The sequence below is a fragment of the Coregonus lavaretus genome, assembly GCF_964263955.1.
Source record: "Coregonus lavaretus genome assembly, contig: HAP1_SCAFFOLD_3430, whole genome shotgun sequence".
NCBI lineage: Eukaryota > Metazoa > Chordata > Actinopteri > Salmoniformes > Salmonidae > Coregonus > Coregonus lavaretus.
The window spans coordinates 32,501-59,610 of NW_028163957.1; the positions used below are offsets into that span (position 1 = coordinate 32,501).

General features: G+C 43.3%; 1 protein-coding gene across 1 annotated transcript in view; it reads right to left on the reverse strand.

The window, feature by feature from the left end:
- The window catches only part of LOC311117628 (voltage-dependent T-type calcium channel subunit alpha-1H-like), a gene marked incomplete at both ends in the record, with an annotated part of 46,599 nt that extends 27,649 nt beyond the window's left edge, over nt 1-18,950 (reverse strand). Inside the window, 3 exons of the mRNA XM_084192562.1 lie at nt 2,706-2,891; nt 7,150-7,301; nt 18,864-18,950. Of these exons, the coding sequence (XP_084048688.1) occupies nt 2,706-2,891; nt 7,150-7,301; nt 18,864-18,950 (425 nt within the window). The remainder of the gene's footprint in view (nt 1-2,705; nt 2,892-7,149; nt 7,302-18,863) is intronic.
- Between the last annotated feature and the right edge of the window lie 8,160 nt (nt 18,951-27,110).

The following is a 27,110-nucleotide window of genomic DNA, read 5'->3' on the forward strand; positions in this document are numbered from 1 at the left end:
GCAGAAGGTATCTACATACCTGAATATGTAGACCTTGAGCAGCAGAAGGTATCTACATACCTGAATATGTAGACCTTGAGCAGCAGAAGGTATCTACATACCTGAAGATGTAGACCTCGAGCAGCAGAAGGTATCTACATACCTGAATATGAAGACCTCGAGCAGCAGAAGGTATCTACATACCTGAATATGTAGACCTTGAGCAGCAGAGGTATCTACATACCTGAATATGAAGACCTCGAGCAGCAGAAGGTATCTACATACCTGAATATGAAGACCTCGAGCAGCAGAAGGTATCTACATACCTGAATATGTAGACCTTGAGCAGCAGAATGTATCTACATACCTGAATATGTAGACCTTGAGCAGCAGAAGGTATCTACATACCTGAATATGTAGACCTTGAGCAGCAGAAGGTATCTACATACCTGAATATGAAGACCTTGAGCAGCAGAAGGTATCTACATACCTGAAGATGAAGACCTTGAGCAGCAGAAGGTATCTACATACCTGAATATGAAGACCTTGAGCAGCAGAAGGTATCTACATACCTGAATATGTAGACCTTGAGCAGCAGAAGGTATCTACATACCTGAATATGTAGACCTTGAGCAGCAGAAGGTATCTACATACCTGAATATGTAGACCTTGAGCAGCAGAAGGTATCTACATACCTGAATATGTAGACCTTGAGCAGCAGAAGGTATCTACACACCTGAATATGAAGACCTCGAGCAGCAGAAGGTATCTACATACCTGAATATGTAGACCTTGAGCAGCAGAAGGTATCTACATACCTGAATATGAAGACCTCGAGCAGCAGAAGGTATCGACATACCTGAATATGAAGACCTCGAGCAGCAGAAGGTATCTACATACCTGAATATGTAGACCTTGAGCAGCAGAAGGTATCTACATACCTGAATATGTAGACCTTGAGCAGCAGAAGGTATCTACATACCTGAAGATGTAGACCTCGAGCAGCAGAAGGTATCTACATACCTGAATATGTAGACCTCGAGCAGCAGAAGGTATCTACATACCTGAATATGTAGACCTTGAGCAGCAGAGGTATCTACATACCTGAATATGAAGACCTCGAGCAGCAGAAGGTATCTACATACCTGAATATGAAGACCTCGAGCAGCAGAAGGTATCTACATACCTGAATATGTAGACCTTGAGCAGCAGAATGTATCTACATACCTGAATATGTAGACCTTGAGCAGCAGAAGGTATCTACATACCTGAATATGAAGACCTTGAGCAGCAGAAGGTATCTACATACCTGAATATGAAGACCTTGAGCAGCAGAAGGTATCTACATACCTGAATATGAAGACCTTGAGCAGCAGAAGGTATCTACATACCTGAATATGAAGACCTTGAGCAGCAGAAGGTATCTACATACCTGAATATGAAGATGTAGACCTTGAGCAGCAGAAGGTATCTACATACCTGAATATGAAGACCTTGAGCAGCAGAAGATATCTACATACCTGAATATGAAGACCTTGAGGAGCAGAAGGTATCTACATACCTGAATATGAAGATGAACAGCATGAGCAGCAGAAGGTATCTACATACCTGAATATGAAGACCATGAGCAGCAGAAGGTATCTACATACCTGAATATGAAGACCTTGAGCAGCAGAAGGTATCTACATACCTGAATATGAAGACCTTGAGCAGCAGAAGGTATCTACATACCTGAATATGAAGACCTTGAGGAGCAGAAGGTATCTACATACCTGAATATGAAGATGTAGACCTTGAGCAGCAGAAGGTATCTACATACCTGAATATGAAGACCTTGAGCAGCAGAAGGTATCTACATACCTGAATATGAAGATGTAGACCTTGAGGAACAGAAGGTATCTACATACCTGAATATGAAGATGTAGACCTTGAGGAACAGAAGGTATCTACATACCTGAATATGAAGACATTGAGCAGCAGAAGGTATCTACATACCTGAATATGTAGACCTTGAGCAGCAGAAGGTATCTACATACCTGAAGATGTAGACCTTGAGCAGCAGAAGGTATCTACATACCTGAATATGAAGACCTTGAGCAGCAGAAGGTATCTACATACCTGAATATGAATATGAAGACCTTGAGCTGCAGAAGGTATCTACATACCTGAATATGTAGACCTCGAGCAGCAGAAGGTATCTACATACCTGAATATGAAGATGTAGACCTCGAGCAGCAGAAGGTATCTACATACCTGAATATGAAGATGTAGACCTCGAGCAGCAGAAGGTATCTACATACCTGAATATGAAGACCTTCAGCAGCAGAAGGTATCTACATACCTGAAGATGAAGACCTTGAGCAGCAGAAGGTATCTACATACCTGAATATGAAGACCTTGAGCAGCAGAAGGTATCTACATACCTGAATATGAAGACCTTGAGCAGCAGAAGGTATCTACATACCTGAATATGAAGATGTAGACCTTGAGCAGCAGAAGGTATCTACATACCTGAATATGAAGACCTTGAGCAGCAGAAGGTATCTACATACCTGAATATGTAGACCTTGAGCAGCAGAAGGTATCTACATACCTGAATATGAAGACCTTGAGCAGCAGAAGGTATCTACATACCTGAATATGAAGACCTTGAGCAGCAGAAGGTATCTATATACCTGAATATGAAGATGAACAGCATGAGGAGCATGCAGAAGGTATCTACATACCTGAAGATGAAGATGAACAGCATGAGGAGCATGCAGAAGGTGGCTACGTTGTCCATGGTCTTCATCAGAACCACCAGCTGTCTGCGCAGGGCGGGCAGGAACCTGACCAGCTTTAGGACCCGCAGCAGACGGAAGGTACGCAGGACCGACAGACCGCCGTCCGCCTGCCCAACGATCTCCCAAACACTAGGACACAACACACACACATTACTGACAGACCGCCGTCCGACCTGCCCAACGATCTCCCAAACACTAGGACACAACACACACACATTACTGACAGACCGCCGTCCGACCTGCCCAACGATCTCCCAAACACTAGGACACAACACACACACATTACTGACAGACCGCCGTCCGACCTGCCCAACGATCTCCCAAACACTAGGACACAACACACACACATTACTGACAGACCGCCGTCCGACCTGCCCAACGATCTCCCAAACACTAGGACACAACACACACACATTACTGACAGACCGCCGTCCGACCTGCCCAACGATCTCCCAAACACTAGGACACAACACACACACATTACTGACAGACCGCCTTCCGACCTGCCCAACGATCTCCCAAACACTAGGACACAACACACACACATTACTGACAGACCACCGTCCGACCTGCCCAACGATCTCCCAAACACTAGGACACAACACACACACATTACTGACAGACCACCGTCCGACCTGCCCAACGATCTCCCAAACACTAGGACACAACACACACACATTACTGACAGACCGCCGTCCGACCTGCCCAACGATCTCCCAAACACTAGGACACAACACACACACATTACTGACAGACCGCCGTCCGACCTGCCCAACGATCTCCCAAACACTAGGACACAACACACACACATTACTGACAGACCGCCGTCCGACCTGCCCAACGATCTCCCAAACACTAGGACACAACACACACACATTACTGACAGACCGCCGTCCGACCTGCCCAACGATCTCCCAAACACTAGGACACAACACACACACATTACTGACAGACCGCCGTCCGACCTGCCCAACGATCTCCCAAACACTAGGACACAACACACACACATTACTGACAGACCGCCGTCCGACCTGCCCAACGATCTCCCAAACACTAGGACACAACACACACACATTACTGACAGACCGCCGTCCGACCTGCCCAACGATCTCCCAAACACTAGGACACAACACACACACATTACTGACAGACCGCCGTCCGACCTGCCCAACGATCTCCCAAACACTAGGACACAACACACACACATTACTGACAGACCGCCGTCCGACCTGCCCAACGATCTCCCAAACACTAGGACACAACACACACACATTACTGACAGACCGCCGTCCGACCTGCCCAACGATCTCCCAAACACTAGGACACAACACACACACATTACTGACAGACCGCCGTCCGACCTGCCCAACGATCTCCCAAACACTAGGACACAACACACACACATTACTGACAGACCGCCGTCCGCCCTGCCCAACGATCTCCCAAACACTAGGACACAACACACACACATTACTGACAGACCGCCGTCCGACCTGCCCAACGATCTCCCAAACACTAGGACACAACACACACACATTACTGACAGACCGCCGTCCGACCTGCCCAACGATCTCCCAAACACTAGGACACAACACACACACATTACTGACAGACCGCCGTCCGACCTGCCCAACGATCTCCCAAACACTAGGACACAACACACACACATTACTGACAGACCGCCGTCCGACCTGCCCAACGATCTCCCAAACACTAGGACACAACACACACACATTACTGACAGACCACCGTCCGACCTGCCCAACGATCTCCCAAACACTAGGACACAACACACACACATTACTGACAGACCGCCGTCCGACCTGCCCAACGATCTCCCAAACACTAGGACACAACACACACACATTACTGACAGACCGCCGTCCGACCTGCCCAACGATCTCCCAAACACTAGGACACAACACACACACATTACTGACAGACCGCCGTCCGACCTGCCCAACGATCTCCCAAACACTAGGACACAACACACACACATTACTGACAGACCGCCGTCCGACCTGCCCAACGATCTCCCAAACACTAGGACACAACACACACACATTACTGACAGACCGCCGTCCGACCTGCCCAACGATCTCCCAAACACTAGGACACAACACACACACATTACTGACAGACCGCCGTCCGACCTGCCCAACGATCTCCCAAACACTAGGACACAACACACACACATTACTGACAGACCACCGTCCGCCTGCCCAACGATCTCCCAAACACTTTGTGAGAGAAACACAGAAAGCGTCATGGCTATTTGGTCAGTCGTCAGTCATTCGTTCAGACTTTTCAAAGTATAGCACAGCGTTCTATTGTGCCAGTCAAGTTCTTCCACTGGGGTTGAGGTCAGGGCTCTGTGCAGGCTAGTCAAGTTCTTCCACACACCGGGTCTCGACAAACCATTTCTGTATGGACCTCGCGTTGTGCACGGGGGGGGGCATTGTCATGCTGAAACAGGAAAGGTCCTTCCCCAAACTGTTTGCCACAAAGTTTGGAAGCACAGAATCGTCTAGAATGTCATTGTATGCTGTAGCGTTAAGATTTCCCTTCACTGGAACTAAGGGGCCTAGCCCGAACCATGCAAAACAGCCCCAGACCATTATTCCTCCTCCGCCAAACTTTACAGCTGGCTCTATGCATTGGGGGCAGGTAGCGTTCTCCTGGCATCCGCCAAACCCAGATTAGTCCGTCAGACTGCCAGATGGTGAAGCGTGATTCATCACTCCAGAGAATGAGTCCAACGGCGGGCGAGTTTTACACCACTCCAGACGACGCTTGGCATTGCTCATGGTGATCTTAGGCCTGTGTGCTGCTGCTTGGCCATGGAAACCCATTTCATGAAGCTCCCGACAAAACAGTTACTGTGCTGACGTTACTTCCAGAGTGTTGCAACCAAGGACAGACAATCTTTACGCGCTACGCTATGCTTCAGCACTCGGCGGTGCCGTTCTGTGGGCTTGGTGTGGCCTACCGCTTCAGCACTCGGCGGTGCCGTTCTGTGAGCTTGGTGTGGCCTACCACTTCAGCACTCGGCGGTGCCGTTCTGTGGGCTTGGTGTGGCCTACCGCTTCAGCACTCGGCGGTGCCGTTCTGTGAGCTTGGTGTGGCCTACCACTTCAGCACTCGGCGGTCCCGTTCTGTGAGCTTGGTGTGGCCTACCACTTCAGCACTCGGCGGTGCCGTTCTGTGAGCTTGGTGTGGCCTACCGCTTCAGCACTCGGCGGTCCCGTTCTGTGAGCTTGGTGTGGCCTACCACTTCAGCACTCGGCGGTGCCGTTCTGTGAGCTTGGTGTGGCCTACCACTTCAGCACTCGGCGGTGCCGTTCTGTGAGCTTGGTGTGGCCTACCACTTCGAGGCTGAGCCGTTGTTGCTCCGAGACGTTTCCACTTCACAATAACAGCCCTATCAGTTGACCCGGGGCAGCTCTAGCAGGGCATCCTATCAGTTGACCGGGGCAGCTCTAGCAGGGCATCCTATCAGTTGACCCGGGGCAGCTCTAGCAGGGCATCCTATCAGTTGACCGGGGCAGCTCTAGCAGGGCATCCTATCAGTTGACCGGGGCAGCTCTAGCAGGGCATCCTATCAGTTGACCGGGGCAGCTCTAGCAGGGCATCCTATCAGTTGACCGGGGCAGCTCTAGCAGGGCATCCTATCAGTTGACCGGGGCAGCTCTAGCAGGGCATCCTATCAGTTGACCGGGGCAGCTCTATCAGGGCATCCTATGACGGCGCCACGCTGAAAGTCACTAAGCTCTTCAGTATGGGCCATTCTACTGTAAATGTTTGTCTATGGAGATTGCATGGCGGCGGTGCGCTCGATTTTATAAGCTTGTCAGCAACGGGCGTGGCTGATATAGCCGAATCCACTAATTTGAAGGGGTGTCCACATACTTTGTATATATAGTTTATATTTAGATATCTGTCTTTTACATTTGTATTTTTATCAATATATAATTTTTCCGTATGGGTTAGCATCGAGCAGCAAGTTATAGCTAGCTTAGCAATCGAAACAGGAAGTTATAGCGAGCTTAGTATCAAGCAGCAAGATACAGCTAGTTTAGCATCGAGCAGCAAGATACAGCTAGTTTAGCATCGAGCAGCAAGATACAGCTAGTTTAGCATCGAGCAGCAAGATACAGCTAGTTTAGCATCGAGCAGCAAGATACAGCTAGTTTAGTATCGAGCAGCAAGATACAGCTAGATTAGCATCGAGCAGCAAGATACAGCTAGATTAGCATCGAGCAGCAAGATACAGCTAGTTTAGTATCGAGCCGCAAGATACAGCTAGTTGAGCACCAAGCATTAAATCCTGGAAAATGTTTGGTGCATGCTACATTCAAATATTTCCCGAAAACACAGAATCACACACCTGATGATGACGATGACGCTGTCAAAACTGTTGTATGGGTTGTTGATATAGCCGAAGAGTCCAAAGGCCAGCAGCTTCAGCAGCATCTCCAGACTAAAGAGACTGGTGAACACTAGATTACTGATCTCTAGGATGTCAGTCAGCTCCTGGGGCTAGGGGAGGGAGGGAGGGAGGGGAGGGGAGGGGAGGGGAGGGGAGGGGAGGGGAGGGAGGGAGGGAGGAAGGGGAGGGAGGGAGGAAGGGGAGGGAGGGAGGGAGGGGAGGGGAGGGGAGGAGGGAGGGAGGGAGTCAGGGAGGGAGGGGAGGGGAGGGAGGGAGGGAGGGAGGGAGGGAGGGAGGGAGGGAGGGAGGGAGGGAGGGAGGGAGGGAGGGGAGGGGAGGGGAGGGAGGGAGGGAGGGAGGGAGGGAGGGTGGGAGGGGAGGGGAGGGGAGGGGAAATATGTAAACAACAAAATAAGATTCTTTAACCTCTTGACTTTAGTAATATGAACAGAGCAATGTTATAGGCCTCCAGTTCTTTAAAATGGTGGCTGGCAGTTAATGGAAGTACCGCAGTGTGGCCAGTAGGAGACAGTATACTGTGTCTGGGTTATAGTAGTACTGCAGTGTGGCCAGTAGGAGACAGTATACTGTGTCTGGGTTATATGTCTGCAGTGTGGCCAGTAGGAGACAGTATACTGTGTCTGGGTTATAGTAGTACCGCAGTGTGGCCAGTAGGAAACAGTATACTGTGTCTGGGTTATAGTAGTACTGCAGTGTGGCCAGTAGGAGACAGTATACTGTGTCTGGGTTATAGTAGTACTGCAGTGTGGCCAGTAGGAGACAGTATACTGTGTCTGGGTTATATGTCTGCAGTGTGGCCAGTAGGAGACAGTATACTGTGTCTGGGTTATAGTGGTACCGCAGTGTGGCCAGTAAGAGACAGTATACTGTGTCTGGGTTATAGCAGTACTGCAGTGTGGCCAGTAGGAAACAGTATACTGTGTCTGGGTTATAGTAGTACTGCAGTGTGGCCAGTAGGAGACAGTATACTGTGTCTGGGTTATAGTGGTACTGCAGTGTGGCCAGTAGGAGACAGTATACTGTGTCTGGGTTATAGTGGTACTGCAGTGTGGCCAGTAGGAGACAGTATACTGTGTCTGGGTTATAGTGGTACTGCAGTGTGGCCAGTAGGAGACAGTATACTGTGTCTGGGTTATAGTAGTACTGCAGTGTGGCCAGTAGGAGACAGTATACTGTGTCTGGGTTATAGTAGTACCGCAGTGTGGCCAGTAGGAGACAGTATACTGTGTCTGGGTTATATGTCTGCAGTGTGGCCAGTAGGAGACAGTATACTGTGTCTGGGTTATAGTAGTACTGCAGTGTGGCCAGTAGGAGACAGTATACTGTGTCTGGGTTATATGTCTGCAGTGTGGCCAGTAGGAGACAGTATACTGTGTCTGGGTTATAGTGGTACTGCAGTGTGGCCAGTAGGAGACAGTATACTGTGTCTGGGTTATAGTGGTACTGCAGTGTGGCCAGTAGGGGGCAGTATACTGTGTCTGGGTTATAGTGGTACTGCAGTGTGGCCAGTAGGAGACAGTATACTGTGTCTGGGTTATATGTCTGCAGTGTGGCCAGTAGGAGACAGTATACTGTGTCTGGGTTATAGTAGTACTGCAGTGTGGCCAGTAGGAGACAGTATACTGTGTCTGGGTTATAGTGGTACTGCAGTGTGGCCAGTAGGAGACAGTATACTGTGTCTGGGTTATAGTAGTACTGCAGTGTGGCCAGTAGGAGACAGTATACTGTGTCTGGGTTATAGTAGTACTGCAGTGTGGCCAGTAGGAGACAGTATACTGTGTCTGGGTTATAGTGGTACTGCAGTGTGGCCAGTAGGAGACAATATACTGTGTCTGGGTTATATGTCTCCAGTGTGGCCAGTAGGAGACAGTATACTGTGTCTGGGTTATATGTCTCCAGTGTGGCCAGTAAGAGACAGTATACTGTGTCTGGGTTATAGTAGTACCGCAGTGTGGCCAGTAGGAGACAGTATACTGTGTCTGGGTTATATGTCTGCAGTGTGGCCAGTAGGAGACAGTATACTGTGTCTGGGTTATAGTGGTACTGCAGTGTGGCCAGTAGGAGACAGTATACTGTGTCTGGGTTATAGTAGTACTGCAGTGTGGCCAGTAGGAGACAGTATACTGTGTCTGGGTTATAGTAGTACTGCAGTGTGGCCAGTAGGAGACAGTATACTGTGTCTGGGTTATAGTGGTACTGCAGTGTGGCCAGTAGGAGACAATATACTGTGTCTGGGTTATATGTCTCCAGTGTGGCCAGTAGGAGACAGTATACTGTGTCTGGGTTATATGTCTCCAGTGTGGCCAGTAGGAGACAGTATACTGTGTCTGGGTTATAGTAGTACCGCAGTGTGGCCAGTAGGAGACAGTATACTGTGTCTGGGTTATATGTCTGCAGTGTGGCCAGTAGGAGACAGTATACTGTGTCTGGGTTATAGTGGTACTGCAGTGTGGCCAGTAGGAGACAGTATACTGTGTCTGGGTTATAGTAGTACTGCAGTGTGGCCAGTAGGAGACAGTATGCTGTGTCTGGGTTATATGTCTCCAGTGTGGCCAGTAAGAGACAGTATACTGTGTCTGGGTTATAGTAGTACCGCAGTGTGGCCAGTAGGAGACAGTATACTGTGTCTGGGTTATATGTCTGCAGTGTGGCCAGTAGGAGACAGTATACTGTGTCTGGGTTATATGTCTGCAGTGTGGCCAGTAGGAGACAGTATACTGTGTCTGGGTTATAGTAGTACTGCAGTGTGGCCAGTAGGAGACAGTATGCTGTGTCTGGGTTATATGTCTGCAGTGTGGCCAGTAGGAGACAGTATACTGTGTCTGGGTTATAGTAGTACTGCAGTGTGGCCAGTAGGAGACAGTATACTGTGTCTGGGTTATATGTCTGCAGTGTGGCCAGTAGGAGACAGTATACTGTGTCTGGGATATATGTCTGCAGTGTGGCCAGCAGGAGACAGTATACTGTGTCTGGGTTATAGTAGTACCGCAGTGTGGCCAGTAGGAGACAGTATACTGTGTCTGGGTTATAGTAGTACTGCAGTGTGGCCAGTAGGAGACAGTATACTGTGTCTGGGTTATATGTCTGCAGTGTGGCCAGTAGGAGACAGTATACTGTGTCTGGGTTATAGTAGTACTGCAGTGTGGCCAGTAGGAGACAGTATACTGTGTCTGGGTTATAGTAGTACTGCAGTGTGGCCAGTAGGAGACAGTATACTGTGTCTGGGTTATAGTAGTACTGCAGTGTGGCCAGTAGGAGACAGTATACTGTGTCTGGGTTATAGTGGTACTGCAGTGTGGCCAGTAGGAGACAGTATACTGTGTCTGGGTTATATGTCTGCAGTGTGGCCAGTAGGAGACAGTATACTGTGTCTGGGTTATAGTGGTACTGCAGTGTGGCCAGTAGGAGACAGTATACTGTGTCTGGGTTATAGCAGTACTGCAGTGTGGCCAGTAGGAGACAGTATACTGTGTCTGGGTTATAGTAGTACTGCAGTGTGGCCAGTAGGAGACAGTATACTGTGTCTGGGTTATAGTAGTACTGCAGTGTGGCCAGTAGGAGACAGTATACTGTGTCTGGGTTATAGTAGTACTGCAGTGTGGCCAGTAGGAGACAGTATACTGTGTCTGGGTTATAGTAGTACCGCAGTGTGGCCAGTAGAAGACAGTATACTGTGTCTGGGTTATAGTGGTACTGCAGTTTGGCCAGTAGGAGACAGTATACTGTGTCTGGGTTATAGTAATACTGCAGTGTGGCCAGTAGGAGACAGTATACTGTGTCTGGGTTATAGTAATACTGCAGTGTGGCCAGTAGGAGACAGTATACTGTGTCTGGGTTAAAGTAGTACTGCAGTGTGGCCAGTAGGAGACAGTATACTGTGTCTGGGTTATAGTAGTACCGCAGTGTGGCCAGTAGGAGACAGTATACTGTGTCTGGGTTATATGTCTGCAGTGTGGCCAGTAGGAGGCAGTATATTGTGTCTGGGTTATAGTGGTACTGCAGTGTGGCCAATAGGAGACAGTATACTGTGTCTGGGTTATAGTAGTACTGCAGTGTGGCCAGTAGGAGACAGTATACTGTGTCTGGGTTATAGTAGTACTGCAGTGTGGCCAGTAGGAGACAGTATACTGTGTCTGGGTTATAGTGGTACTGCAGTCTGGCCAGTAGGAGACAGTATACTGTGTCTGGGTTATAGTAGTACCGCAGTGTGGCCAGTAGAAGACAGTATACTGTGTCTGGGTTATAGTGGTACTGCAGTCTGGCCAGTAGGAGACAGTATACTGTGTCTGGGTTATAGTAGTACTGCAGTGTGGCCAGTAGGAGACAGTATACTGTGTCTGGGTTATAGTAGTACTGCAGTGTGGCCAGTAGGAGACAGTATACTGTGTCTGGGTTATAGTAGTACCGCAGTGTGGCCAGTAGAAGACAGTATACTGTGTCTGGGTTATAGTGGTACTGCAGTTTGGCCAGTAGGAGACAGTATACTGTGTCTGGGTTATAGTAATACTGCAGTGTGGCCAGTAGGAGACAGTATACTGTGTCTGGGTTATAGTAATACTGCAGTGTGGCCAGTAGGAGACAGTATACTGTGTCTGGGTTAAAGTAGTACTGCAGTGTGGCCAGTAGGAGACAGTATACTGTGTCTGGGTTATAGTAGTACCGCAGTGTGGCCAGTAGGAGACAGTATACTGTGTCTGGGTTATATGTCTGCAGTGTGGCCAGTAGGAGGCAGTATATTGTGTCTGGGTTATAGTGGTACTGCAGTGTGGCCAATAGGAGACAGTATACTGTGTCTGGGTTATAGTAGTACTGCAGTGTGGCCAGTAGGAGACAGTATACTGTGTCTGGGTTATAGTAGTACTGCAGTGTGGCCAGTAGGAGACAGTATACTGTGTCTGGGTTATAGTGGTACTGCAGTCTGGCCAGTAGGAGACAGTATACTGTGTCTGGGTTATAGTAGTACCGCAGTGTGGCCAGTAGAAGACAGTATACTGTGTCTGGGTTATAGTGGTACTGCAGTCTGGCCAGTAGGAGACAGTATACTGTGTCTGGGTTATAGTAGTACTGCAGTGTGGCCAGTAGGAGACAGTATACTGTGTCTGGGTTATAGTAGTACTGCAGTGTGGCCAGTAGGAGACAGTATACTGTGTCTGGGTTATAGTAGTACTGCAGTGTGGCCAGTAGGAGACAGTATACTGTGTCTGGGTTATAGTAGTACCGCAGTGTGGCCAGTAGGAGACAGTATACTGTGTCTGGGTTATAGTGGTACTGCAGTGTGGCCAGTAGGAGACAGTATACTGTGTCTGGGTTATAGTGGTACTGCAGTGTGGCCAGTAGGAGACAGTATACTGTGTCTGGGTTATAGTAGTACTGCAGTGTGGCCAGTAGGAGACAGTATACTGTGTCTGGGTTATAGTAGTACTGCAGTGTGGCCAGTAGGAGACAGTATACTGTGTCTGGGTTATAGTAGTACTGCAGTGTGGCCAGTAGGAGACAGTATACTGTGTCTGGGTTATAGTAGTACTGCAGTGTGGCCAGTAGGAGACAGTATACTGTGTCTGGGTTATAGTGGTACCGCAGTGTGGCCAGTAGGAGACATTATACTGTGTCTGGGTTATAGTAGTACTGCAGTGTGGCCAGTAGGAGACAGTATACTGTGTCTGGGTTATAGTAGTACTGCAGTGTGGCCAGTAGGAGACAGTATACTGTGTCTGGGTTATATGTCTGCAGTGTGGCAAGTAGGAGACAGTATACTGTGTCTGGGTTATAGTGGTACTGCAGTGTGGCCAGTAGGAGACAGTATACTGTGTCTGGGTTATAGTAGTACTGCAGTGTGGCCAGTAGGAGGCAGTATACTGTGTCTGGGTTATAGTAGTACTGCAGTGTGGCCAGTAGGAGACAGTATACTGTGTATGGGTTATAGTGGTACTGCAGTGTGGCCTGTAGGAGACAGTATACTGTGTCTGGGTTATAGTAGTACTGCAGTGTGGCCAGTAGGAGACAGTATACTGTGTCTGGGTTATAGTAGTACTGCAGTGTGGCCAGTAGGAGACAGTATACTGTGTCTGGGTTATAGTGGTACTGCAGTGTGGCCAGTAGGAGACAGTATACTGTGTCTGGGTTATAGTAGTACCGCAGTGTGGCCAGTAGGAGACAGTATACTGTGTCTGGGTTATAGTAGTACTGCAGTGTGGCCAGTAGGAGACAGTATACTGTGTCTGGGTTATAGTGGTACTGCAGTGTGGCCAGTAGGAGACAGTATACTGTGTCTGGGTTATAGTAGTACTGCAGTGTGGCCAGTAGGAGACAGTATACTGTGTCTGGGTTATAGTGGTACTGCAGTGTGGCCAGTAGGAGACAGTATACTGTGTCTGGGTTATAGTAGTACCGCAGTGTGGCCAGTAGGAGACAGTATACTGTGTCTGGGTTATAGTAGTACTGCAGTGTGGCCAGTAGGAGACAGTATACTGTGTCTGGGTTATAGTGGTACCGCAGTGTGGCCAGTAGGAGACAGTATACTGTGTCTGGGTTATAGCAGTACTGCAGTGTGGCCAGTAGGAGACAGTATACTGTGTCTGGGTTATAGTAGTACTGCAGTGTGGCCAGTAGGAGACAGTATACTGTGTCTGGGTTATAGTAGTACTGCAGTGTGGCCAGTAGGAGACAGTATACTGTGTCTGGGTTATAGTAGTACTGCAGTGTGGCCAGTAGGAGACAGTATACTGTGTCTGGGTTATATGTCTGCAGTGTGGCCAGTAGGAGACAGTATACTGTGTCTGGGTTATATGTCTGCAGTGTGGCCAGTAGGAGACAGTATACTGTGTCTGGGTTATAGTAGTACTGCAGTGTGGCCAGTAGGAGACAGTATACTGTGTCTGGGTTATATGTCTGCAGTGTGGCCAGTAGGAGACAGTATACTGTGTCTGGGTTATATGTCTGCAGTGTGGCAGTACTACTATATAGTTGTATATATAGTTACTATATATATTATTATTAATATATATATTATTACTATATAGTTATATATATACTATGGATTTGGGTTCTAGGCTAGTTGTAATTCTCCAGTCTATAGGGTCAGTTGGTGATGAGGATTTGGGTTCCAGGCTAGTTGTAATTCTCCAGTCTATAGGGCCAGTTGGTGATGAGGATTTGGGTTCTAGGCTAGTTGTAATTCTCCAGTCTATAGGGCCAGTTGGTGATGAGGATTTGGGTTCTAGGCTAGTTGTAATTCTCCAGTCTATAGGGCCAGTTGGTGATGAGGATTTGGGTTCTAGGCTAGTTGTAATTCTCCAGTCTATAGGGCCAGTTGGTGATGAGGATTTGGGTTCTAGGCTAGTTGTAATTCTCCAGTCTATAGGGCCAGTTGGTGATGAGGATTTGGGTTCTAGGCTAGTTGTAATTCTCCAGTCTATAGGGCCAGTTGGTGATGAGGATTTGGGTTCTAGGCTAGTTGTAATTCTCCAGTCTATAGGGCCAGTTGGTGATGAGGATTTGGGTTCTAGGCTAGTTGTAATTCTCCAGTCTATAGGGCCAGTTGGTGATGAGGATTTGGGTTCCAGGCTAGTTGTAATTCTCCAGTCTATAGGGCCAGTTGGTGATGAGGATTTGGGTTCTAGGCTAGTTGTAATTCTCCAGTCTATAGGGTCAGTTGGTGATGAGGATTTGGGTTCCAGGCTAGTTGTAATTCTCCAGTCTATAGGGCCAGTTGGTGATGAGGATTTGGGTTCTAGGCTAGTTGTAATTCTCCAGTCTATAGGGTCAGTTGGTGATGAGGATTTGGGTTCTAGGCTAGTTGTAATTCTCCAGTCTATAGGGCCAGTTGGTGATGAGGATTTGGGTTCTAGGCTAGTTGTAATTCTCCAGTCTATAGGGCCAGTTGGTGATGAGGATTTGGGTTCTAGGCTAGTTGTAATTCTCCAGTCTATAGGGCCAGTTGGTGATGAGGATTTGGGTTCTAGGCTAGTTGTAATTCTCCAGTCTATAGGGCCAGTTGGTGATGAGGATTTGGGTTCCAGGCTAGTTGTAATTCTCCAGTCTATAGGGCCAGTTGGTGATGAGGATTTGGGTTCTAGGCTAGTTGTAATTCTCCAGTCTATAGGGCCAGTTGGTGATGAGGATTTGGGTTCTAGGCTAGTTGTAATTCTCCAGTCTATAGGGCCAGTTGGTGATGAGGATTTGGGTTCTAGGCTAGTTGTAATTCTCCAGTCTATAGGGCCAGTTGGTGATGAGGATTTGGGTTCTAGGCTAGTTGTAATTCTCCAGTCTATAGGGCCAGTTGGTGATGAGGATTTGGGTTCTAGGCTAGTTGTAATTCTCCAGTCTATAGGGCCAGTTGGTGATGAGGATTTGGGTTCTAGGCTAGTTGTAATTCTCCAGTCTCTAGGGCCAGTTGGTGATGAGGATTTGGGTTCTAGGCTAGTTGTAATTCTCCAGTCTATAGGGCCAGTTGGTGATGAGGATTTGGGTTCTAGGCTAGTTGTAATTCTCCAGTCTATAGGGCCAGTTGGTGATGAGGATTTGGGTTCTAGGCTAGTTGTAATTCTCCAGACTATAGGGCCAGTTGGTGATGAGGATTTGGGTTCTAGGCTAGTTGTAATTCTCCAGTCTATAGGGCCAGTTGGTGATGAGGATTTGGGTTCTAGGCTAGTTGTAATTCTCCAGTCTATAGGGCCAGTTGGTGATGAGGATTTGGGTTCTAGGCTAGTTGTAATTCTCCAGTCTATAGGGCCAGTTGGTTATGAGGATTTGGGTTCTAGGCTAGTTGTAATTCTCCAGTCTCTAGGGCCAGTTGGTGATGAGGATTTGGGTTCTAGGCTAGTTGTAATTCTCCAGTCTATAGGGCCAGTTGGTGATGAGGATTTGGGTTCTAGGCTAGTTGTAATTCTCCAGTCTCTAGGGCCAGTTGGTGATGAGGATTTGGGTTCTAGGCTAGTTGTAATTCTCCAGTCTATAGGGCCAGTTGGTGATGAGGATTTGGGTTCTAGGCTAGTTGTAATTCTCCAGTCTATAGGGCCAGTTGGTGATGAGGATTTGGGTTCTAGGCTAGTTGTAATTCTCCAGTCTATAGGGCCAGTTGGTGATGAGGATTTGGGTTCTAGGCTAGTTGTAATTCTCCAGTCTCTAGGGCCAGTTGGTGATGAGGATTTGGGTTCTAGGCTAGTTGTAATTCTCCAGTCTATAGGGCCAGTTGGTGATGAGGATTTGGGTTCTAGGCTAGTTGTAATTCTCCAGTCTATAGGGCCAGTTGGTGATGAGGATTTGGGTTCCAGGCTAGTTGTAATTCTCCAGTCTATAGGGCCAGTTGGTGATGAGGATTTGGGTTCCAGGCTAGTTGTAATTCTCCAGTCTATAGGGCCAGTTGGTGATGAGGATTTGGGTTCCAGGCTAGTTGTAATTCTCCAGTCTATAGGGCCAGTTGGTGATGAGGATTTGGGTTCCAGGCTAGTTGTAATTCTCCAGTCTCTAGGGCCAGTTGGTGATGAGGATTTGGGTTCTAGGCTAGTTGTAATTCTCCAGTCTATAGGGCCAGTTGGTGATGAGGATTTGGGTTCCAGGCTAGTTGTAATTCTCCAGTCTATAGGGCCAGTTGGTGATGAGGATTTGGGTTCTAGGCTAGTTGTAATTCTCCAGTCTATAGGGCCAGTTGGTGATGAGGATTTGGGTTCTAGGCTAGTTGTAATTCTCCAGTCTATAGGGCCAGTTGGTGATGAGGATTTGGGTTCTAGGCTAGTTGTAATTCTCCAGTCTATAGGGCCAGTTGGTGATGAGGATTTGGGTTCTAGGCTAGTTGTAATTCTCCAGTCTATAGGGCCAGTTGGTGATGAGGATTTGGGTTCTAGGCTAGTTGTAATTCTCCAGTCTATAGGGCCAGTTGGTGATGAGGATTTGGGTTCCAGGCTAGTTGTAATTCTCCAGTCTATAGGGCCAGTTGGTGATGAGGATTTGGGTTCTAGGCTAGTTGTAATTCTCCAGTCTATAGGGCCAGTTGGTGATGAGGATTTGGGTTCTAGGCTAGTTGTAATTCTCCAGTCTATAGGGCCAGTTGGTGATGAGGATTTGGGTTCCAGGCTAGTTGTAATTCTCCAGTCTCTAGGGCCAGTTGGTGATGAGGATTTGGGTTCTAGGCTAGTTGTAATTCTCCAGTCTATAGGGCCAGTTGGTGATGAGGATTTGGGTTCCAGGCTAGTTGTAATTCTCCAGTCTCTAGGGCCAGTTGGTGATGAGGATTTGGGTTCTAGGCTAGTTGTAATTCTCCAGTCTATAGGGCCAGTTGGTGATGAGGATTTGGGTTCCAGGCTAGTTGTAATTCTCCAGTCTCTAGGGCCAGTTGGTGATGAGGATTTGGGTTCTAGGCTAGTTGTAATTCTCCAGTCTATAGGGCCAGTTGGTGATGAGGATTTGGGTTCTAGGCTAGTTGTAATTCTCCAGACTATAGGGCCAGTTGGTGATGAGGATTTGGGTTCTAGGCTAGTTGTAATTCTCCAGTCTATAGGGCCAGTTGGTGATGAGGATTTGGGTTCTAGGCTAGTTGTAATTCTCCAGTCTATAGGGCCAGTTGGTGATGAGGATTTGGGTTCTAGGCTAGTTGTAATTCTCCAGTCTATAGGGCCAGTTGGTGATGAGGATTTGGGTTCTAGGCTAGTTGTAATTCTCCAGTCTATAGGGCCAGTTGGTGATGAGGATTTGGGTTCTAGGCTAGTTGTAATTCTCCAGTCTATAGGGCCAGTTGGTGATGAGGATTTGGGTTCCAGGCTAGTTGTAATTCTCCAGTCTATAGGGCCAGTTGGTGATGAGGATTTGGGTTCTAGGCTAGTTGTAATTCTCCAGTCTATAGGGCCAGTTGGTGATGAGGATTTGGGTTCCAGGCTAGTTGTAATTCTCCAGTCTATAGGGCCAGTTGGTGATGAGGATTTGGGTTCTAGGCTAGTTGTAATTCTCCAGTCTATAGGGCCAGTTGGTGATGAGGATTTGGGTTCTAGGCTAGTTGTAATTCTCCAGTCTATAGGGCCAGTTGGTGATGAGGATTTGGGTTCTAGGCTAGTTGTAATTCTCCAGTCTATAGGGTGAGTAGAGTTCAGAACAGATACTGTCTCCTACTGAACCGTTTCTATGGGGTCAGACTGCTGACGCCGACACTAGGAAAACACTGACGCACCGAGAATATGCATGAACACACACACACTCTATCCCCTCCTCTCACACTGAGGATCACACTTTAATTAACACCTCAAGCCCTGTAACCCCCCCCCCCCCCCCCCCCCGCCTCACACACACACACACAGGGGAAAAGAGCCCATCACCGACACAGAACACACATACACACACGTACTGAGAACACACACACACACACACACACACACAGAACACACACCAGCATACACACTGAGAACACACACTCTGAGGGTACAGCTGCTAGCCTCATCAGGGTGTTGATTAGGAGCTTGTTAATCCGTCCATAAAATCACATGATTACCCACACAACTTCTGATTCCACACACACACAACTTCTGATTACACACACACACACACACACAAATTCTGATTACACACACACACACAAACACACAACTTCTGATTACACACACACACAAACACACAACTTCTGATTACACACACACACTAAGAACCCCCCCCCCAGTCCCCAATACCTGTTGGTGAAACTCTATCCCCATACTGAGAGTGTTGATGAGGATTGAGATCATGATCCCTCTGTTGAAGTATTTACTGCTCACCACCTAGAGGGGTTAGGGTGCAGGGGTTAGGGTGTAGGGAATAGGGGTTAGGGTGCAGGGTTTATTTGAACATCTCAGTACATATAATAATAATAATAATAATAATAATAATAATAATAATAATAATAATAATAATAATAATAATAATAATAATTCACTTAATTTGTAAGGCGCATTTCTCACATGCATGCAGAAAGATAAACATAACATGTAATATCATCCAATATCTAAAACCCAGGTATAGATCAGATCAGTCTAACTATATGTAATATCCTCCCAATATCTAAAACCCAGGTATAGATCAGATCAGTCTAACTATATGTAATATCTAAAACCCAGGTATAGATCAGATCAGTCTAACTATATGTAATATCCTCCCAATATCTAAAACCCAGGTATAGATCAGATCAGTCTAACTATATGTAATATCCTCCAATATCTAAAACCCAGGTATAGATCAGATCAGTCTAACTATATGTAATATCATCCCAATATCTAAAACCCAGGTATAGATCAGATCAGTCTAACTATATGTAATATCCTCCAATATCTAAAACCCAGGTATAGATCAGATCAGTCTAACTATATGTAATATCATCCAATATCTAAAACCCAGGTATAGATCAGATCAGTCTAACTATATGTAATATCCTCCAATATCTAAAACCCAGGTATAGATCAGATCAGTCTAACTATATGTAATATCCTCCAATATCTAAAACCCAGGTATAGATCAGATCAGTCTAACTATATGTAATATCTAAAACCCAGGTATAGATCAGATCAGTCTAACTATATGTAATATCATCCAATATCTAAAACCCAGGTATAGATCAGATCAGTCTAACTATATGTAATATCTAAAACCCAGGTATAGATCAGATCAGTCTAACTATATGTAATATCCTCCAATATCTAAAACCCAGGTATAGATCAGATCAGTCTAACTATATGTAATATCCTCCCAATATCTAAAACCCAGGTATAGATCAGATCAGTCTAACTATATGTAATATCCTCCCAATATCTAAAACCCAGGTATAGATCAGATCAGTCTAACTATATGTAATATCCTCCCAATATCTAAAACCCAGGTATAGATCAGATCAGTCTAACTATATGTAATATCCTCCAATATCTAAAACCCAGGTATAGATCAGATCAGTCTAACTATATGTAATATCCTCCCAATATCTAAAACCCAGGTATAGATCAGATCAGTCTAACTATATGTAATATCCTCCAATATCTAAAACCCAGGTATAGATCAGATCAGTCTAACTATATGTAATATCCTCCCAATATCTAAAACCCAGGTATAGATCAGATCAGTCTAACTATATGTAATATCCTCCCAATATCTAAAACCCAGGTATAGATCAGATCAGTCTAACTATATGTAATATCATCCAATATCTAAAACCCAGGTATAGATCAGATCAGTCTAACTATATGTAATATCCTCCAATATCTAAAACCCAGGTATAGATCAGATCAGTCTAACTATATGTAATATCCTCCCAATATCTAAAACCCAGGTATAGATCAGATCAGTCTAACTATATGTAATATCCTCCAATATCTAAAACCCAGGTATAGATCAGATCAGTCTAACTATATGTAATATCATCCAATATCTAAAACCCAGGTATAGATCAGATCAGTCTAACTATATGTAATATCATCCAATATCTAAAACCCAGGTATAGATCAGATCAGTCTAACTATATGTAATATCTAAAACCCAGGTATAGATCAGATCAGTCTAACTATATGTAATATCCTCCCAATATCTAAAACCCAGGTATAGATCAGATCAGTCTAACTATATGTAATATCATCCAATATCTAAAACCCAGGTATAGATCAGATCAGTCTAACTATATGTAATATCCTCCCAATATCTAAAACCCAGGTATAGATCAGATCAGTCTAACTATATGTAATATCCTCCAATATCTAAAACCCAGGTATAGATCAGATCAGTCTAACTATATGTAATATCCTCCCAATATCTAAAACCCAGGTATAGATCAGATCAGTCTAACTATATGTAATATCATCCCAATATCTAAAACCCAGGTATAGATCAGATCAGTCTAACTATATGTAATATCATCCAATATCTAAAACCCAGGTATAGATCAGATCAGTCTAACTATATGTAATATCCTCCAATATCTAAAACCCAGGTATAGATCAGATCAGTCTAACTATATGTAATATCCTCCAATATCTAAAACCCAGGTATAGATCAGATCAGTCTAACTATATGTAATATCCTCCCAATATCTAAAACCCAGGTATAGATCAGATCAGTCTAACTATATGTAATATCCTCCCAATATCTAAAACCCAGGTATAGATCAGATCAGTCTAACTATATGTAATATCATCCAATATCTAAAACCCAGGTATAGATCAGATCAGTCTAACTATATGTAATATCCTCCCAATATCTAAAACCCAGGTATAGATCAGATCAGATCAGTCTAACTATATGTAATATCTAAAACCCAGGTATAGATCAGATCAGTCTAACTATATGTAATATCCTCCAATATCTAAAACCCAGGTATAGATCAGATCAGTCTAACTATATGTAATATCCTCCAATATCTAAAACCCAGGTATAGATCAGATCAGTCTAACTATATGTAATATCATCCAATATCTAAAACCCAGGTATAGATCAGATCAGTCTAACTATATGTAATATCCTCCAATATCTAAAACCCAGGTATAGATCAGATCAGTCTAACTATATGTAATATCCTCCCAATATCTAAAACCCAGGTATAGATCAGATCAGTCTAACTATATGTAATATCTAAAACCCAGGTATAGATCAGATCAGTCTAACTATATGTAATATCCTCCCAATATCTAAAACCCAGGTATAGATCAGATCAGTCAAACTATATGTAATATCATCCAATATCTAAAACCCAGGTATAGATCAGATCAGTCTAACTATATGTAATATCCTCCAATATCTAAAACCCAGGTATAGATCAGATCAGTCTAACTATATGTAATATCATCCAATATCTAAAACCCAGGTATAGATCAGATCAGTCTAACTATATGTAATATCCTCCAATATCTAAAACCCAGGTATAGATCAGATCAGTCTAACTATATGTAATATCCTCCCAATATCTAAAACCCAGGTATAGATCAGATCAGTCTAACTATATGTAATATCCTCCCAATATCTAAAACCCAGGTATAGATCAGATCAGTCTAACTATATGTAATATCCTCCCAATATCTAAAACCCAGGTATAGATCAGATCAGTCTAACTATATGTAATATCATCCAATATCTAAAACCCAGGTATAGATCAGATCAGTCTAACTATATGTAATATCCTCCCAATATCTAAAACCCAGGTATAGATCAGATCAGTCTAACTATATGTAATATCCTCCAATATCTAAAACCCAGGTATAGATCAGATCAGTCTAACTATATGTAATATCCTCCAATATCTAAAACCCAGGTATAGATCAGATCAGTCTAACTATATGTAATATCTAAAACCCAGGTATAGATCAGATCAGTCTAACTATATGTAATATCCTCCCAATATCTAAAACCCAGGTATAGATCAGATCAGTCTAACTATATGTAATATCATCCAATATCTAAAACCCAGGTATAGATCAGATCAGTCTAACTATATGTAATATCATCCAATATCTAAAACCCAGGTATTGATCAGATCAGTCTAACTATATGTAATATCCTCCCAATATCTAAAACCCAGGTATAGATCAGATCAGTCTAACTATATGTAATATCCTCCAATATCTAAAACCCAGGTATAGATCAGATCAGTCTAACTATATGTAATATCCTCCAATATCTAAAACCCAGGTATAGATCAGATCAGTCTAACTATATGTAATATCTAAAACCCAGGTATAGATCAGATCAGTCTAACTATATGTAATATCCTCCAATATCTAAAACCCAGGTATAGATCAGATCAGTCTAACTATATGTAATATCCTCCCAATATCTAAAACCCAGGTATAGATCAGATCAGTCTAACTATATGTAATATCCTCCCAATATCTAAAACCCAGGTATAGATCAGATCAGTCTAACTATATGTAATATCCTCCCAATATCTAAAACCCAGGTATAGATCAGATCAGTCTAACTATATGTAATATCCTCCAATATCTAAAACCCAGGTATAGATCAGATCAGTCTAACTATATGTAATATCATCCAATATCTAAAACCCAGGTATAGATCAGATCAGTCTAACTATATGTAATATCATCCAATATCTAAAACCCAGGTATAGATCAGATCAGTCTAACTATATGTAATATCCTCCCAATATCTAAAACCCAGGTATAGATCAGATCAGTCTAACTATATGTAATATCCTCCCAATATCTAAAACCCAGGTATAGATCAGATCAGTCTAACTATATGTAATATCATCCAATATCTAAAACCCAGGTATAGATCAGATCAGTCTAACTATATGTAATATCATCCCAATATCTAAAACCCAGGTATAGATCAGATCAGTATAACTATATGTAATATCCTCCCAATATCTAAAACCCAGGTATAGATCAGATCAGTCTAACTATATGTAATATCATCCCAATATCTAAAACCCAGGTATAGATCAGATCAGTCTAACTATATGTAATATCCTCCAATATCTAAAACCCAGGTATAGATCAGATCAGTCTAACTATATGTAATATCCTCCCAATATCTAAAACCCAGGTATAGATCAGATCAGTCTAACTATATGTAATATCATCCCAATATCTAAAACCCAGGTATAGATCAGATCAGTCTAACTATATGTAATATCATCCAATATCTAAAACCCAGGTATAGATCAGATCAGTCTAATTATATGTAATATCCTCCAATATCTAAAACCCAGGTATAGATCAGATCAGTCTAACTATATGTAATATCCTCCCAATATCTAAAACCCAGGTATAGATCAGATCAGTCTAACTATATGTAATATCCTCCAATATCTAAAACCCAGGTATAGATCAGATCAGTCTAACTATATGTAATATCCTCCCAATATCTAAAACCCAGGTATAGATCAGATCAGTCTAACTATATGTAATATCATCCCAATATCTAAAACCCAGGTATAGATCAGATCAGTCTAACTATATGTAATATCCTCCAATATCTAAAACCCAGGTATAGATCAGATCAGTCTAACTATATGTAATATCCTCCCAATATCTAAAACCCAGGTATAGATCAGATCAGTCTAACTATATGTAATATCCTCCAATATCTAAAACCCAGGTATAGATCAGATCAGTCTAACTATATGTAATATCCTCCCAATATCTAAAACCCAGGTATAGATCAGATCAGTCTAACTATATGTAATATCATCCCAATATCTAAAACCCAGGTATAGATCAGATCAGTCTAATTATATGTAATATCCTCCAATATCTAAAACCCAGGTATAGATCAGATCAGTCTAACTATATGTAATATCCTCCCAATATCTAAAACCCAGGTATAGATCAGATCAGTCTAACTATATGTAATATCCTCCCAATATCTAAAACCCAGGTATAGATCAGATCAGTCTAACTATATGTAATATCATCCAATATCTAAAACCCAGGTATAGATCAGATCAGTCTAACTATATGTAATATCCTCCAATATCTAAAACCCAGGTATAGATCAGATCAGTCTAACTATATGTAATATCATCCAATATCTAAAACCCAGGTATAGATCAGATCAGTCTAACTATATGTAATATCCTCCAATATCTAAAACCCAGGTATAGATCAGATCAGTCAAACTATATGTAATATCATCCCAATATCTAAAACCCAGGTATAGATCAGATCAGTCTAACTATATGTAATATCATCCAATATCTAAAACCCAGGTATAGATCAGATCAGTCTAACTATATGTAATATCCTAAAACCCAGGTATAGATCAGATCAGTCTAACTATATGTAATATCCTCCAATATCTAAAACCCAGGTATAGATCAGATCAGTCTAACTATATGTAATATCATCCAATATCTAAAACCCAGGTATAGATCAGATCAGTCTAACTATATGTAATATCCTCCAATATCTAAAACCCAGGTATAGATCAGATCAGTCTAACTATATGTAATATCATCCCAATATCTAAAACCCAGGTATAGATCAGATCAGTCTAACTATATGTAATATCATCCCAATATCTAAAACCCAGGTATAGATCAGATCAGTCTAACTATATGTAATATCCTCCAATATCTAAAACCCAGGTATAGATCAGATCAGTCTAACTATATGTAATATCCTCCCAATATCTAAAACCCAGGTATAGATCAGATCAGTCTAACTATATGTAATATCCTCCAATATCTAAAACCCAGGTATAGATCAGATCAGTCTAACTATATGTAATATCATCCAATATCTAAAACCCAGGTATAGATCAGATCAGTCTAACTATATGTAATATCCTCCCAATATCTAAAACCCAGGTATAGATCAGATCAGTCTAACTATATGTAATATCATCCAATATCTAAAACCCAGGTATAGATCAGATCAGTCTAACTATATGTAATATCCTCCAATATCTAAAACCCAGGTATAGATCAGATCAGTCTAACTATATGTAATATCATCCCAATATCTAAAACCCAGGTATAGATCAGATCAGTCTAACTATATGTAATATCATCCAATATCTAAAACCCAGGTATAGATCAGATCAGTCTAACTATATGTAATATCTAAAACCCAGGTATAGATCAGATCAGTCTAACTATATGTAATATCATCCCAATATCTAAAACCCAGGTATAGATCAGATCAGTCTAACTATATGTAATATCATCCAATATCTAAAACCCAGGTATAGATCAGATCAGTCTAACTATATGTAATATCCTCCCAATATCTAAAACCCAGGTATAGATCAGATCAGTCTAACTATATGTAATATCATCCAATATCTAAAACCCAGGTATAGATCAGATCAGTCTAACTATATGTAATATCTAAAACCCAGGTATAGATCAGATCAGTCTAACTATATGTAATATCATCCAATATCTAAAACCCAGGTATAGATCAGATCAGTCTAACTATATGTAATATCATCCAATATCTAAAACCCAGGTATAGATCAGATCAGTCTAACTATATGTAATATCCTCCCAATATCTAAAACCCAGGTATAGATCAGATCAGTCTAACTATATGTAATATCCTCCCAATATCTAAAACCCAGGTATAGATCAGATCAGTCTAACTATATGTAATATCCTCCAATATCTAAAACCCAGGTATAGATCAGATCAGTCTAACTATATGTAATATCCTCCAATATCTAAAACCCAGGTATAGATCAGATCAGTCTAACTATATGTAATATCATCCCAATATCTAAAACCCAGGTATAGATCAGATCAGTCTAACTATATGTAATATCCTCCCAATATCTAAAACCCAGGTATAGATCAGATCAGTCTAACTATATGTAATATCATCCAATATCTAAAACCCAGGTATAGATCAGATCAGTCTAACTATATGTAATATCATCCAATATCTAAAACCCAGGTATAGATCAGATCAGTCTAACTATATGTAATATCTAAAACCCAGGTATAGATCAGATCAGTCTAACTATATGTAATATCCTCCAATATCTAAAACCCAGGTATAGATCAGATCAGTCTAACTATATGTAATATCCTCCCAATATCTAAAACCCAGGTATAGATCAGATCAGTCTAACTATATGTAATATCCTCCAATATCTAAAACCCAGGTATAGATCAGATCAGTCTAACTATATGTAATATCATCCCAATATCTAAAACCCAGGTATAGATCAGATCAGTCTAACTATATGTAATATCCTCCAATATCTAAAACCCAGGTATAGATCAGATCAGTCTAACTATATGTAATATCATCCAATATCTAAAACCCAGGTATAGATCAGATCAGTCTAACTATATGTAATATCATCCAATATCTAAAACCCAGGTATAGATCAGATCAGTCTAACTATATGTAATATCCTCCAATATCTAAAACCCAGGTATAGATCAGATCAGTCTAACTATATGTAATATCATCCAATATCTAAAACCCAGGTATAGA